This window comes from Neovison vison, chromosome 2 (genome assembly GCF_020171115.1).
Source record: "Neovison vison isolate M4711 chromosome 2, ASM_NN_V1, whole genome shotgun sequence".
Taxonomy (NCBI): Eukaryota; Metazoa; Chordata; class Mammalia; order Carnivora; family Mustelidae; genus Neogale; species Neogale vison.
This window is the reverse complement of record NC_058092.1, coordinates 54,864,758-54,881,861: the sequence shown is the minus strand read 5'-3', so window position 1 is coordinate 54,881,861 and position 17,104 is coordinate 54,864,758. Positions and strand designations below refer to the sequence as shown.

The window sequence follows — 17,104 nt, the reverse complement described above, 5'->3', positions numbered from 1 at the left end:
TGGGCGCTGTGGTGAACATGAGGCTATGTGCTCTGGAAAGGGGCTAGAGGCGTCACCTAGGATGTGTGCATTCTTAGTGGCAGGAACACAAGATGCAGAGAGAGCACTGGTGTGAGGAGGTTTTGGAGTCCATGCCTGAGAAAGAAAGGGTCTCATGGATGACCTAGAGAATGGGGCTGACATCAAATTTTCTCAAGAGGATATGAATGTTCCAGAACCCCTTCTGGGTAAACAAGTACTGTATATAAAGAGGATGCTTGCCACACTCCAAGATATATCTGGCCAAATTAACCTCTTTTTGAGGTATTTTCCCCCACTGAGTTTGCAGTAATAAGTTGTGGTCTTCAGACAAAGGGCCCAGAATGACTGGCATTCTTGTAGAGCTGAAATCCAAGATTCTCTTTTCTCTCACAGCTGCTCAGTAGAGACAATGGTGAGAATTTGGGGCCTCTGTGGTGTCACCAACATTTAGTAGGTGTGTCACCACTGCTAGGGACTGTTGGGGTGTTCAAAATACAAACATGTTTCCCTTGTGGTCTTTTAAACCATCACATGCTTTTCAAAACAATTCTGTGAGCTGGGAAGAATGGCTATTTTACCATGTTTTGGAGTAAAGTTTCCATTAGTCAGAAGGTATATAAAGATTTTTATTCTCCTGGGTCTTATATATATATATATATTTTATTTGTGTAGAGCTGGGCATAATTCTTGTCTGATACCCAGGACAGGCTTATTTATTTGTTGGCTGGTCGTTTTGATGATATATGTGTCAACTTGGCTAGGTAATAGTACCTGGCTATTTAATCACTATCGATCTAGGTGTTGTGACGATATTTTGTAGATAATCAATGGATCTTAAGTAAAAGAGATTACTTTAGATGTTATTGGTGGGCCTCACCCATCAGTTGAAGGTCTATGAGCAAAAATAAGTTTCTTGGAAGGGAACAGATTCTGCCTCAACACTGCAGCATTAACTCCTGCCTGAGTTTCCAGAAATTCAAACTTGCCAGTCCCCACAATCCCATGAGCCAAATCCTTAAAGTAAATCATAAATATATGTATATATGTATTCTCACACTGGTTGTTTCTTTGGAGAATCCTGACTGATACGGTCTACATCTTCAGGTAGCTTTTACTCTACACTTTTATTTCCAGATGATGCAAACTCAAGATCAGTTTCTGAGTCTTATTCAAGTTAGCACTTCCCTTCCCCCCTACATGGTAGCAGGACATAATAAAAATCTCTTGTTTATGGAACACACAAAAACCCAAATGGATGAACAATGCCAATGGCATAAAGAACAATTATGTTTTAAAAAAAATCAAGGCAGGACATGTATACTCTAAGACCATATATAAAGAGTGGGCCATAAGCAAGACTAATCGTAGGAGGCTTTCCATAGGTAAGTCTTTGAGTCAGATTAAGAGGCCTGGAGGAAAGGTGGGTTGGCAGTATGCAGGGCATGGAGAAAACAGCAAATCAGAGGGCAGCCTAGAAATGATCTGCATGTAAAGAGAGACAGACTGGTTAAATTTGCCTTAAATAAGAGGGGAAGAAATAATAGGAAAACAGGTCAGTGAGGACAGAGGTCTATTGTGTTGACTAAAAAAACTTTTGAAGAGCCCTTATTTTCCCCTGGGATTAAAAAAAAAAAAAAAAGGTAATCAGCCAGCATGCATGCCTAACATGGCACAGAGCTGGCATAGGCAAGAGCTGAGGGACTCATTGTCAGGGCAGGTCCTCTGCACGGAGAGGAAGAACAGTTAGTCGCCACTGACTGCCCAAGACTCCTACTACACAAAGCCAGGCTTACGCATCACACTGAAGGAGTGGGTTTACTTCACAGAACTGAGCCTCTGTGGGCAATGTGGGGTTGAACAGGAAGTCACAGTGCTCTGCTCTTTGGAGGTGGGACTGTCCTCCAAAGTCAGAGAATGGAGAACTCTGGAGGTTTCACCTTCGCCTTCCAGACAGTCAGGTAGCCCCAGGGCATGCAGCGATTCTTGAAGGAGCCCAATTTTCTTTTTGTGCAGATGGCAATCCAGATTGGCAACACAGATCTTGAAACATATTTTTGTCTCATGGACATTGTTTCAAGTTCCCCAAAGCTGGAGCAACCAGGCAGCTACAAAGTCATTCAGTTTCTCTGTCCCCAAAAGCCAATTTCCCCTCATCAGAATCTACCCCTGACTTAAGGATGTCCATCTTTCCATGAGTAGGTCAGCAATCTTTTTCTCCTTTTATTTACAATCCATTTCACTACTTGTCTTTCACTGTTCGTTCTTTTCAATGATTTTTTTTTTAAAGATTTTATTTATTTGAGATAGAGAGACAGAGAGAATACAAGTGGGGGAGGGACAGAGGGAAAGAGAAAAGCAGACTTCCCACTGAGCAGGGAGACCAACAATGACGTGGGGCTCTATCTGGGGACCCTGGGATGATGACCTGAATGAACCCAAGGCAGACGCTTAACTGACTGAGGCACCCAGGCACCCCTCAGTGAGGTTTTTCAATAAATACTTTTTGAGCATCTGCCCTGTGCTAGGCACACAGTCTAGAGGTATAAGTAATTGAGAAAAACAGGCAGTTATAATACATTAAAATTATTAACATTGATTTAGCGCTTTCTTTGTGTGTCATGGTGCTAAACCCTTTGCGCACATTAAGCTAGTTCTCACAAGGATTCTCTGCGGAAGGTCCTATTGTTATCCTCATTCTACAAAGGAGGAAACGAAAGTCCAGAGGCATGGAATTACTTGCCTTTAGTCCTACAGAAAGAAAGATACAACCAGGACTAAACTCAGCCAGTGCGGATCCAGAGCTTGTCTGCTTAGCCACAAAGGTGGATGGAAAGGGCAGGCGCTGAGGTTGCATGAGAGAAAGCACAAGTCCCTGTCCCTGACCCCAGGAGCCCAAAGGCGGGTCCAGCAGCTCGACTGAAAGCTCAGGGAGAAGTAGAAATTCAAATCAGATCAGGTCAATCTTCTCAAAATACCTCAGTGGCTTCCCATGTTCTTTAACCCCCAAAGACTAAAATTTGCACGTTTCACCCATGGCCTACAAATGCCCTGCTCAACCTGGCCTTTCTCAGCCTCCTTGGCCTTGTTCTTCACTGCCATCCTATTGATCCTGATCTCAGGCTGGAGCACCTGGAAGGTGTTACTTAACATCTCTACCCTCCCAGCTCCTACTCAGTGTTTAGGTCGCAAACTCAAGGTCATTTACAAAGGCCTTTCCTGTCCCCTAATCTACATTAATCTCAATAATAACTAAAGATAATAATAATTAGAGCAAATGCTAAATAATACTAGATGGCAGGCAGTATCCTAAATGCTTTATGTCTAACAGCTTACTTAAATATTACAACAATCCTAATAGTAAGTACTAGCATTATTCCCATTTTTACAGGTGAGTCAATGTTATAGTATTCTGTACTTTTCTTCATTATAATGATCAAGTGTGTAATCATGTATTTATGTATTTATTTTCTTAATATTTCCTGAGCTATAAGGTCCACGAGGTCAGGCTCTAAATTCTTTCTCTTCACTAGTATACCTCCACTGTCTAACAGTGTCTCATATACAGTAAGCATCTAATAAACATTGATGGACATGGACATGTAATAGCCATTTCTTTTAAGATTTACACATTTTTATCACTTGCAATAAAATGGCTAGATGACTAAGGAATTCACCGGAAATTATACAGTAATTACTAAGGCTGTAGGTAATTCAGTATGTTTGCTTGCTCTCCTGTTGTGAAATGTTCACCATCCCCCTTTCTGTCAGTTAAAACTTCCGAGGTTTACGATGGGGGTGGGGCAGGGACAGTGTGGTCTAGACTAGAGGAAAGAGCATGTGTTTTCAAGAAATGCAGACCTAGGTTTCAGTTCTGACTTTGTCACTGACTATGTGGTCTTGAGTAGACCCCATGTGTTCCCTGAGCCTCTTTTTCGAAATCTGTGAAATCAGGACAACAACCTGTGGGACAGATCAGCGTTGAGAACTATGTGAGGGCATGCAGAGGGCCTAGCCCCGTGCCTGGCACATATCAGGAGTTGAGTAACTGCTAGGTCCTCTCCTCACCTGCACCCAGAGGCAGGCAGGTGGGCTTTCAAAATCCTATGCTTCGCTAGGCAAGCAGCACTAGCCAGACTATATCCCCGAAATGTGAAGTCAAAGCACAAGTGAGGGGGGGGGCACAGACTGCGTTACTGCCTCCACAGATGAAACCGGCTGGATCATTGCCGTGGCCCCACCTCACGCCATGGACACAGCCACAGAGGAGGTAGGAAAGTATACAAAACTCTGAGGCGTGACGTTGGGTACTTGTCAACAGCTCTGGCTGGGAGTAAGTCAAGACAATAAATGAAGAAAAAGATCCAGTGAGTCCTGTTGCCCGTTCTCTATTTCAAGGGGACAGTCCCTGCTTTGTTTCTCTTCTCTCGGGTGAAAAACGGTTCCCTGAAATGCTCCTGGCTTCCGAGAACAGCTCGAAAGGCAACTCCAGGGAGTGCTGGCCAGGAGCTGATCAGAAGCAAGCAAGCAGAATTCACCCTGCCCCCCAGGATCATGTGGTTTTGGGGATGCAGGCAGGAGAAAACAGGGAACTTAAAAGGTTCTCTTCCTTCCTCCTCCATTTCCCAACATCCATGTTCGTTCTTTCTCTAGGCCGACCCTGACCTTCTTTTCTCCCTCCCTCTCAGCGAATAAAGGGAAGAGAAAGAGGCAGATGGGTAAAAGGGGGCCTCTTCCCATTCTCAGAAGTAATGGAGAGACAGCAAAAGACATCAAAGCCCTCCCCTAAGCTGGACTCTGCTGGTGGGCTTTGTCTTCTCTCCAAAGGGAAGCTCTGTGTCAGCTCCCACTGTTCATCTCTGCTGAGCTTCCCGAGTTGAAAAGCCCATGTCTGTGCAGGTATGTACCAAGCCCCGAACACTGTATTTAATCACAACTGTAATGAGTGGCAGAGCTGCAATTACTCTATCCTATTAAGTGAAGTCCTCTCACGCTTCGGCAAGAGAAAGCTCTCAGTTAACTACCATCCAGTTTATCAGAGTCTACCCTGAGCATTTTCTGCAATCTGTCTTTAAGAGAAAGAGCCACGCTTGTATGGTATCATACCTTTACCTCCACATGTCTTTCCACATAATCAGATTTGTACAGTTTCAGGGGAAACAAATCTTAAACTCCAAAGACAGCTTGTCTTCTAGATTGTATTCTTACAGAAGGGAAGTAGATCAGAACATTGTAGACAGATCCGAACAGGACTTTCTGTTTTGGTTCCCAACTTCTGCCAGCAGGCCTGGGCTCTTAGCTTTCACACACTGACCACCTGCTGTGACCACACACATGTGCTGGGAGCTATGGGAAACATTTTGCATAGGATGATTAATAGCATGATACTAATACTGACACTTTTCTAAGTGTCAGGAACTATTCTAAGTGCTTTTTGTATGTTTACACAGTTAACCCTTACAACCAATATATGAGGTATGTAAAATGTCCACCCCAATTTTGGAGATGAGGAGATTGGGACATGAGAGGTTAAGCAATTTGTCCCATACTAATGGAGCTGGGAGTGGAAAGGGGCAGTCTGGCTCCAGAGTCTTTACTTTTAACAACTATATGCATAGATAGCTTTTCTTATTCAACCCTCCCAGCAATCTTACACGATAGAATATCAAAACACCTACTTTCTAGACAAAACAAAGCTGAGTTTCTGAGAAGTAACTTGTCTAAGGTATTGGCCCAGGGATTCCCAGTTCAATTTAATTCAATATACTACTTTGTGTCAGGCACTGTACTAGGCACTAAGCGATAATACAGAGTAATAAGTTAGTCACATTTAGTATTTCTTTTTACTGTATTTATTTTAATACCACCTGAAGTAATGGATGATAAAGAGCTTACTTCAAGTGAAAAAAAGTTACGTGTCTTCAAGATTAGCCAGGTATGTCAGCACTGTATACACGACTGAGAGTTAGAAGATATTTAGACCAGCCAACTATAAAATCTCTAATCCTTTCTGATTCAGGCATGGGTATACACTCATTTGTATTTGTTCAGTCCATAAATATTTATTGAGCATCTACTATATTCTAGGTCATGATTTATAAATTGGGGATGTTAAAAAAATAGTATTTGAATTTGAGGCAGTCTTAGTTTAAAAGGGAATAGAATTAAATAAATAAGTACAGCATAATATGGCAAGTGCAATAATTGAGATTTGGAGATAATTAAGAATTGAGAGTAATTTTGGATGAGTTGCAAGGAGCACATACCGAAGATGGCACATATGCTTAGTCTTAAAGGATAAGAAATGTACTTTTAAAATGAGGATGAGTAAAGGAATTAGCATTTACGAAGCAGGTGCTGTGTATCAGGCTCTGGACTGAGGCTGTGTATTTAGCTGAATCCTGACTCAGAATCTCAGAATCAGTGAGCGGAAAGAGCTGGTTCACTTGACAATGTAAGAATATCCCTGAGCTGAATATGGGAGAGATATTCTTGAGAAAAGGCAGCCCAGACAGAGGGAACAGCATGTTCAAAGGCAGAAAAGCAAGAAGAGCCTGGCATATTGAAGGGACGGTATGTTCAGGGCATCTCGGCCATCAGCTGTGCATGGGGCTTAGAGTGAAAGATGAGAACAAAGAAGGAATTAGAAGCAGAATTCTGAAAGGATTTGTAAAAAGTGGGGATCCTGTGGTGGAGGTAGATGATAGCCAACTAAGGAAATAACTACGACTGGGTTTTAGAAGAATAATTCTAGTACCACAATGGAGGTGGGGGGGGTTCTAATGGGGAAGGACTGAGGACAACAGACCCAGTGGGAGGACCAACATAATGGTTTGGGCATGGGAGGATGAATCACTGAACTAAGGAAGAAGGGGTGAGGAAGAAAAGGAAGGGGGTTCATTAGAGAAAAGGCTACAAAGATTGGCTGTTGGAGGTGAAGAGAGAGATAAAGGACGGACTCTGAAGCCACTACTCAAAGTCAGGAATATAGGGGAAGGAGCAATGGTGGATGAACCCAAAGGGGTCAGCAACAATGGTCAGATGTCTGGTATTAAGTGCATACTAACTAAAAAAAGAAAAACAAACATATACATAAAATGCGTACACACACACACACACACACACACACACACACACAAACTGATAAGCAAATGGGGCAGTGCGGGAGTAGGGCAGCGCAGTTTAGAAAGGGAGATGAGAGCAGAAACCAACATGGCGGGTTCAGATGACCAGATCTGAAGAAAGCTGTCTGCTCAAGATGGCTCTCTACCTCTGAGCCTGGAAGGGGGGGCGGGGGAGAGGAGTCCAGGTGTGAGATGAATCTTTGGCTCTAATTCCTGGGGCTGCCCAGGTAAATAGAGCTGTCAGAAATACCCAGAAGGAGCCAGCTGTTTCCTGCAGGGCTCTCTCCCACATGCCTGGGAGCTGCATGACCAGGCTTGAGGTAGGCAGCAGCTGGGGTTTGGGAGGACACAGGCACGTGGGCAGCCTTCTGCCTCCTGCGGCAGCACCGCAGATGAGGCGGCTGAGAGAAGTGCATCTTTCTTTCTAGCCTCCTCCTCCACCTTTTGCCTCAGAGCTCCGGTGCCGCAGCACCCTGCAAGCCTCTTTCACAGATGAAGGGCTGCGGCCACGAGCGGACAGAAATGGCAGAAAGGACAGAGCTGCGCGTGTTTGTTCAGAAGAAACTGTTTATCTGGGGAACTATATGTCAAACACAGCCTTACTGGCTGACCATAGTGGTTTGCCCAGCTAATTTATGCCACCAAATAAACATCAAGCCGGGCTGTGTAGAGCTAGAGGTGAGACGTGTTTTCAGAAGTGGGGAGCCACCCCTCACGGTCTCAATGACAGGAGATGCTTTCGCACACAAAACACTCAGGCAACAATATCTGGGCATCGCCTGAGCCTACTGTAACCAAAGAGAAAGAAAGGCCGGAACTAGAATGCAAAAGAAAAAAATAAACTGTGTTTGGAGATAGGTCTGCTACAATATAAACTTTTCCCTTTCTCTGGCTTACAGCTATAGCAAAACCTGATGGTTGTCTTTGTAAAAAACGTGTCTGTATCTAGGTCCCTGGCAGTGATTTGCCTCTGGGAGGGCCAGCAATCTATTTAATGACTCCATTGACGTCAATAGCATAACTGAAATACTTACTAACATGCATGATTCCAACTTTGGGGTGGGGGGTGGGTGGATGGTGTTTCTCAGCAGCGCAAAAACGTGGAGTGGAGCCAACCCGGAACGGACTCAAGTCTTTCGGCAGCAAGTGAGAGATTAGATGCTGCAGGTTTCACTGGGGTCCACTGAACAGGAAGCAGCATTCACACTAAATTTAGAAATTAATTTTGAACTGGTGGAATAGCCATTAATGAGCAGGGCTTTATTTCTGGCAGTGTATGCTCCAGGGTAACGTTTTAACTGTTCACACTTTAGTTGACTTGTCAATGTTTTTGCAACTATCCACACTTAATTTTAGACATATAGGAAATAATTGCAGATCAATATAAATAGCTTGATGTTGATGCTCTGGGGTAAACTTTCAGAAGAAGGCTATTGTAGACAAAAGCAGTTCTTATAAAACAGCCATTTGGGGACTTATTCCCAGAATTACTGGGACTTTTCTCGTGCATTTGCCCTATTGTTTTGTATGCAGCCTGCTTAAACACTTGAGGTGAATTATTAGGACAACTAGCCCAATACTTCAGGCCACAGAACCATTACAACACTAATGAAAAACTTCTAGGAGATTTCTAGTGTTTTCTCTTGTTCCTTTCCGTTCTTTCTTCTTCTCCTACCACCACCCCACCCTTCTTTTTTTGGTTATTCCCCCCACCCCACCCCCAGTCTCTCCTTTGTTGTGCATGGCCATGGCCTTTGGCAACAGGATTGATTTTATTCGTATTTGTCCATAAGTGTTGTAATCCCACCTCAGAGCTCTTGCTTAATGTAGAAACCAAGCAAACGTCGTGCTTATGCCAGGCTTCATTTCCAGTCATCTGACACAGGCCACCGATGTGGTTCTCAGAGAGCCCTTTACTAGTGAACACATACAGTCCATCTCTCATCCCAGGCCCTGGCAGCTCTGGCAAGGAATGAGAACGCGGTCAGTGTCATGACTTTCTGAAATTCTTAGAATCCAAGACAACTCTCTGAGACCCTTGTCAGCTCCTCGAACAGTCCTTGTATCTGGCACACCCCCATGAGCTTTCAAGGGGATATTCATAATCAAGTCAAGATATGGGAGGAACTCATACTGAGAAATAGGCTTCTTAGCAGAAAGCCCCTTCTTCTGTTTTATCAACTAGTAAAAGCATCATTTCCTCCCCACAGAATGGCCTGGACACATAATAGAAGAAAGGGATTCCCATGAGCACTGATCATTTGAGTCTCTTTCTCACTTAGGCCAGTGTATTTCAGACACACTGGAAAGTCCTCTGTTATCACATTTTATTTCTCCATATACAGGCTTTTCTAGAAAAACGTCGAATGGACTGGTGTTGAAAACCACCGTAAACCAAGGCTTTGGAGACCCAGGCTGGGAGAGACTCTGGCAGCAGTCCATCCCGAAGTCCTCAGGCAATTCTCTAATCATCTTCGTGGCATGGTTTTGCTGTCATTTCCAGTGACCCATAGACTTGGGAGTTGTTCTTTATGTCATCTGACATGTTATATTGGTGATGTTCTTGCTCAATATGTTTATTGTTAAATTTTAGAATGGGAAGATTAATATAGACTCTCCCACCTTAGACAACAATTCGACTGCTGAAACACTGTATATACAATATATATTATCAATCAAGTCATATTTATGTGAATCAGAGGTGTTGGCCATTAAAAGGAATACTTCGCTCACCCTTTTGTAAAGCAAAGAGTCATTTTATAAAGGCTGTGAACCCTTGATGATTTACCTTTTTAGGAAATTCTTGCTTCCCATGACATATCTGTACTCTATTGAAATGCATACAAAGGCAAGGGATAGAATGGGTGGGAAAGTGAGGCAATTACCCTACACACGTATATACATACACACAGTCACCCACCCACTTGTGTGTACACACACACACACACACACACACATTGATTTCCCTCAATAATCTGTTTTCTTTTTTTTTTTTCTGTTGAAAATACTTTGAGGCCTGAAATCCTAAAAATGACTTTTAGTTTCCATGTTGAATGTGTACAGATGATAGAAGCCTGCCTTGTTTTTGGAGTGTTCTTTCTTCTATTTTTTTCCCTTTTTGACGCAGCATGTAGAAAAGGCCTGGAATTCCTGCTTGTGAAAAGGCAAAATGTGATAAAAATCGAGATGTTCCCCCTACAGCATTAGCATTTCAATACTCCCAGGAAGATTTATTGTATCTTTCTCCTTAAAGCAGGAACATATCATTTCCATGCTGTTATACTTTCTGCATTTTAAATTCTCAATTACTTTACTCTGGCTTTGCTATTCAAAGTGCAAAAATGCCAACTTTTTGCATTTAACTCTTTTTGTCCAAAACCCACAGGACCGCACAATTATATATTTATATATGCTGTTAACAGAGTGTGTTTCAAACCTCTTTTCGTTTCAGTGCAGTAAATTATTTTTTTCATAGCAAAAAAGCCACAGTTGAAATTTTTTCATACCTACAGAGATAAAAATATTTACTCATTATTAAAATTTAATTTATGAACATTTTTCTTCAGATAAACTCTGCAAACATTATGCAGTTCTGGTCAAATCAAGATTTACTGTCTTCCTACTACGTGAAAATAGCTATGCCAATGAATTTTGAATGATAAAGAGATGAATAAGGTACAGCTCCTGTTGTCAAGGTGCTGCAAAGCAGGAGACACATTAGCCATGAATTACAATATAACCTAAGAATGGGATTGTTGCCATAGCACACAAAAAGGAGCAATTACACTGATTAAAAAAAAAAAAAAAAAAAATTGGGATTCTTTGCAGAGGAGGGAAACTCGTGCTTTACCTGGAGAGCTGAAAAGAGCAGTAACCTTGGTTAAAATGGTGAGAATAAAGGTACTGAAAACTAAGCAATTTGCTTTTATTTCCCCCTTTGTAACTGAATTACTTCAGTTAGTGATCCACTTGTAGGAGCAAATGTATCAATTTAACCAGGGGTTCTGACAAGTAGCTCTTTTTTTTTTTTTTTTTTTTTTTTAAAGATTTTATTTATTTATTTGACAGACAGAGATCACAAGCAGGCAGAGAGGCAGGCAGGCAGAGAGAGGAGGAAGCAGGCTCCCCGCTGAGCAGAGAGCCCGATGTGGGACTCGATCCCAGGACCCTGGGATCATGACCTGAGCTGAAGGCAGCGGCTTAACCCACTGAGCCACCCAGGCACCCTGACAAGTAGCTCTTAAAATGAATTGGCTTCCCTTCATTTAGATGAATGGGAAAAAAGGCATTTAAAAAATATTTGGCTTTTCCCTTTCTCTCTCTGTCTCTCTCTTATACTTGTTTTTTATCCAAGAAGAGTTACAACCTAAGTCAGTCAGGCTTTCCTACCAAACTGGATTGTTGCTAAATGTGTTTAAATGATCATGGAATTCTTGTATCTTCTCTCTTGAATTTCAACTGAAATGCATGGGTTCAACTTAGTGATAATAGATGAAAAACTGATCTTATTATCATGAAAAATCATCTTTTAAAAGCAGCACTCCAGCATTCAATTCTGTTTGCTCTGAGCTACTTTTCATTCCCTTTTAAAGTTTCTATTTAAACACACCTCTTTGTCACATGCTGATAAATATTAAAATACCAGGAAAAATCTGCCTGACTTATTTAAGCTGATAATAAGAACAAAACACAGGATGTGTGTGTCCTCCTTCCTTTTCTGGCTGTGGTTAAGCGTTAAGGAGATTTTGAAACCTATAATTACGTAATAATTGGTATCGCTACATTCCCTTCCCGATGAAAAGCCAGAATTTTTGTAGTTTGCCACAAAGACAGACGAAAACAAATTGCCTAAGTGGTATTGTCATTTCTTTGCTCCATTGTTTTAAAAGAATTTAGCAAAAGAATCCCTAGTTGCCAAGCGGTAGTTACTGTGCCAATAATCACAAAATGATCTTTCCAACAACATCTCCGGCTAATGAGCTAATTTATAGAGCCGTAAATATCACATATTCTCCCAATGTTTGTCAGTATTTATTACAAGAAAAAGAAAACAGTTTAAATATTCAAATTAATGTCAAAATCTTCTTAGCACATTTGCCTAACAGAAATGTGAGCGATGATGTCTCACTGGTGAGCTAAGATGATGAAATGATAGGAGTTTCAAAACCAACTCCTTTGATCTTCAACTATGTAACACCAGTTATATGTTCAAACAGTCTATTTTGTTTCCTTTTATCAAACTTCTAAAGGAAATAGGACATCAGCACACCAGGTTTTTGAAGCCTGGGGACGGAGTACTATTTTCTTCTCTCTGTTTCATATCATTGGGCTCTAGAGGCAAACTTACCTTTACTTAGTATCTTCCTTTCACCTTGAGTCTCGTTCTCAATCTTTTTTCTAACAAAAATATTTTTGAAAGTGTGTACCATAAATACTTCTGAAGCCAATGAGCCAATGGAACCTAAGTTTTTGTTCCTTTGTTTTTAGGAGTTGGGCTTTTATATTATTTCCGTTATCCTCATGGCTGTGATGCCAGGGGGAGAACACAACTTGCAAGAAAGGAAGATCATTAAGGATAAAGCAAGGGGAAATAGCATAGCCGGAAAGAGAGAAGTGTTCGGGGCAGTGCTATTTGGTGTTAGGCCATCTCAACAGAGCTCATCTGACTTGTTTCTCCTGTGGTTTTACTCAGGCCCACCATCACACTAGTGGGGACAGAGTCAAGGTGGGAAATGCCATTTTGGACTTGTAACTGGTTGCATCTTATGTCAAGTAGGGTTGCTGTCTACGAGGGGTTCCTTCTGCATAGCCCAGCTCTCCACTCTGCATGGAAAGCATATGCACAGCGCTGAAAGATGAGACGTTGGGTTTCTTAAAACACACACACACACACACACACACACTTGAGGAACAAAGTTGGATGACCTCCAAGGGAAATGATCTGTGACCTGGAAGAGGCTTTGGTTTCACACCTGGAAAGGATGTGGATTCAAGTGGGACCTAGAGCTGACGCTAGGAGGAAAACCACTAGCACACCCTGTGGGATGCTCAGGCCAACCTGGGGGCCCCTCAGGGCCTTTGAAGTCAGCTGTCCTGGAGTTTATGGGGGCTCAGCAAGCTGAGGTGAAGTTGCACTATCAGTACATCTCCACCTCCTGCCTCCCTTCTGGGAAGCCCCATTACCACACATCCATCACAGCCTGAAAGCCCAGGTGCACGTATGACCGGAAAACTATTCAATACTGTTTTTCATTGGGTTTTATGTGGAATGAAGGAAAGCTCCACTATGCCTTTGAGAATAGTCACCAGGAGACTTTAGAGGGCCATGATATGCAAACAAGTGCAATGATCCTAAAAAAGTTTCCACACAAATGGACACATGGATTATTTTGACACACAATGTGATGCGGCTTACCTTGCGGGTTGACTCTGGAGACAGGTGGCTGACTAGCAGCAGCTGGGGACCTCCTGTGGAGACCGAGAGGAAAGAAGGCCTGAGTCTTTGTGTGAATATCACCTTCACGTCTCCCTACCTCTGTCCCCCACCCCGAGATCACTGAAGAGTTTTCCAGGTCATAATGAGTTATCAGATGACATAATGCTATCTCCGGAAGGCCGTCTCCCATAACACTGGTAGATGACTGCAATCCCCTCACAGCCAGATGGCCTGGAATTTCCCTAGGCTCCAACTCTTCAGGAAGGAAGTCATTTACTCCAGGTCCCTAACCAGCCCCTCTGTTTCAGGTTTCACTGTTCCAGGGGGGCCCTCAGACAATACGCTTGCTAAGGAATAACACCGAATGTCAGAGTGGATCCCGATTCCTTTGGCAGCGCTGCAGAAAGTCATGCCAGAGGAATCCTTAGAGACTAATCAGTCTGGACCTCCCTTTTGCACCTCAGGAAACTGAGACCCAGAGAGATGAAGTCAGCTGCCAAAAGTCACACAGGAACAGGAATCTTGCTTCCTTAACCTCTGGAGTGGTCTCTTCGCAGAGGAACTGGGCATTATTCTACATTGCAATGAGCCTGCTGATGTCAAGAGACCAATGAAGCAAGCAAACAAACGCAGGCTCCACAAATACTGGGCTCCACCTTTTGGTTTCTGTTTTTCTTTTTTTCTTCATTTCCCAATCCCGCCCCTCTCGCCCCCACCCCCTCCCCTTTTGCTGCTCTCACCAATCTTTTCATGCTTTGTAGAACTGCTGCCCAGTGCATTACAGGGGGGCCTCCCCGAAATAGTCTAGAGCAGTGGCCTCAAACTCTGGGATCATCAGAATCACCTAGAAGGCTTTGCTAACACCCACTGCTAGACACAGTCCCCAGGCGTTTGATAGAACAGGCATGGGGCGGGGAGGGGGGGGGTGAGTGGGGGGGGAGCCTGAGAAGATGCATTTCTAAAAGTGCCCGGTGGTACTAATACTGCTGGTCTGGGAGCCCATTTTCAGAGCCACTGGAACAGAGGGCTGTCTGCCCCAGTACAAAGCAATAGGATATTAGCAACAAGTGAGAGAGGGAGATGCGAGGCCAGTCAGCGGTTCTCAAGCATGGATGAGTGTCTTACTCACTTGGCGAGCCATTAAAACTATGATTCCCTTCCCCATCCCCGGAGAGGCTATTGCAGTATCTGGGAATCTGTATTTTTCACATAGATCTGTGAATTTGGATACACTACCACGTTTTAGGAAGGAAGCCATGTTCTAAATGACAGAGAATGGCCTACAAGGATATTGTGGAGAAAGGGTCTCGCTACTGCGATGGCCACAAGTTCTCTTCTCAGATCCATCAGGGGCCATCTAGCTTCTAGGTAGCACATGTGATAGCTGCAGGCTCTGACGGACAGGGATCACACTTAGAGAACATTTCCTAGCTAGGTCATCCTAGGCAAAGTGCCTTTAAACCCTCCGTGGCCTGACATTATCCTGTGTAACAGGGGAAGAACAATCGCCCTCCAACGATTACTTTTCTTTTCTGCTAAACATCATGCTAGGTCCTTCTTAGCTTCCACTGGAATATAATCATCTCATTTTAAGAAGAAGGAAACCGAAGCACAGGTGAAGAGGTTAAGAAACACGCTGAGGCACATGGGGTTTGTAACTAGCGTGGCTGAGATTCAAAGCTAAGTCTTCCTGAACCCAAAGTGCATTCTCTTTCCACTATTCCATCTGCTGATAACACCTGCAGTCATACCGAGGGCTGTTTTTCAGGAAAAGTTAAGAGATTAAATTCCAAACTCCTTAGCTTAGCATTCAAAGTCCTCTGCTCTTTGGCCCCAACATACTTTTTCCAGCTTATCGGTCGGAATTCCTGACATTTCATCTCAAACCATTGACTGGCTGTTTGATCTCAAGTATCTTGTGCTTCTCCTTAATAGCACTTTAAAACTGTAATTAAAATAGGCCTTAAGTAGTGTTCAATATAGAATTCCGTAGTTTAAATATAAAATTTATGCAGACAGGAACGACTTGGTTACTACTGGATCCCTGGGACCCAGGATGGTCCTTCATATGCCAAGAACTCAGTGAATGCTTAATGAATGGCAAGAATGGAAGGAAGGAAGGAAGGAAGGAAGGAAGGAAGGAAAGAAGGAAGGATGGATGGATGAATGGAAGGAAGGACGGACCAACTCATATTTGCCTAGGCCAAACTTGATCACTTATGTTTCTGTGAACATGTGCTATCCCTCTCCTGATACCACTCAGACTATTCCTCTGGAAGGGCAGCTCTCCCCCTGCAAATCCACACATGTCAGTATCACCTACCTTTCTGTGATTTTGTGATTTAGAAGAAGAAATGTATATTTGATCTCTGTCTTCATTCCTACCACAGAGGTCCTCAAACTCTTGGAAAGTTGAAGAGAGTTATAAAAAGTGTCCTTTACTATGCTAATGAGATTTATGGAAAGCCTCTAGGTAATCTAAAGATGGGGGCTGACTGCCAGGGGAACCAGCCACCTGACTAGAGGGCTGGCATTTTCAGCCCCACCTCAGGCCTCTGGAGAGACAACAGGAGCTGGAGATTGAGTTCGGTCATCAGTGGCCAATGATTTGATCAATCACGACTATGGAACAAAGCCTCTATAAAACCCCAAAAGGACTGGGTTTGGAGTGTCTCCAGGACAGTGAATGCCAGGAGACTGCATCTCTTCCATTTGGCTGTTACTGAATTAATTATATCCTTTTGTAATAAACCAGTATTCTAGTTAGTAAAATATTTCTGAGTTCTGTGAGCCACTCTAGGAAATTAATAAAACCTAGGACGGGGGGGGGGGTGGAGTGGGGCGTGGGTCATGGGAGCCTCTGATCTACAGTCAGTGGGTCACAAGCACTGGTAACAAACTGGACTCGCACCTGGTGGCTGAAGTGGGGAGAGTCTTGCAGGACTGAGCCCTTAATCTGTGGGATCTGATGCTATCTCCAGGTGGACAGTGTTAGACCTAAGTTGAATGGTAGGGCACTCAGCTGGCAGTAAGGGAAAATTGCCTGGATGTGTAGGGAAAAAATCCACACACTGTAATTGGTGTCAGAATGGTACCTTCAAAATGAAATGCCAAAGATGTCATCATGTTAGCTAAAATGGACCCCTCTTCTAATATCCCATGGTGCTTTGTATCTTTGTGGATTATTTCCTCCTGTTATAACTCGTTTGTGTGCAAATTACCCCCACCACTAGTCTGTGACCCACTGATGGGAGGGGGATCCAGTGCTAACTCCTTTCCATATATCCTCTGTAGGATAACCTGCCCCACAAATAGTGGGCACTCCATAGATGTTGGTGAACTGTTGGTTGAATGAACCCTTGATGTGACAATCATTTGAGGAGCCAAATACCACATGAATGTTTTATCTGGTTTCCTTTTCCTCTACAGTCTCAGTTCTACATACCACTCACTATTCCCACAAACCCAGCATGTGCTCACGTTACTGGGCCTTTGCATATGTTTTACTTTGCTCACTCTTTTCCTC

At 43.2% G+C, this 17,104-nt stretch overlaps 1 protein-coding gene across 2 annotated transcripts in view; it reads right to left on the bottom strand.

The window, feature by feature from the left end:
- The window catches only part of PDE4B (phosphodiesterase 4B), a 455,114-nt gene that overhangs the window by 89,595 nt on the left and 348,415 nt on the right, over window positions 1–17,104 (bottom strand). For both annotated transcript variants that reach the window (XM_044238396.1, XM_044238397.1), the window contains one exon: window positions 13,558–13,610. In XM_044238396.1, the coding sequence (XP_044094331.1) occupies window positions 13,558–13,610 (53 nt within the window). The remainder of the gene's footprint in view (window positions 1–13,557; window positions 13,611–17,104) is intronic.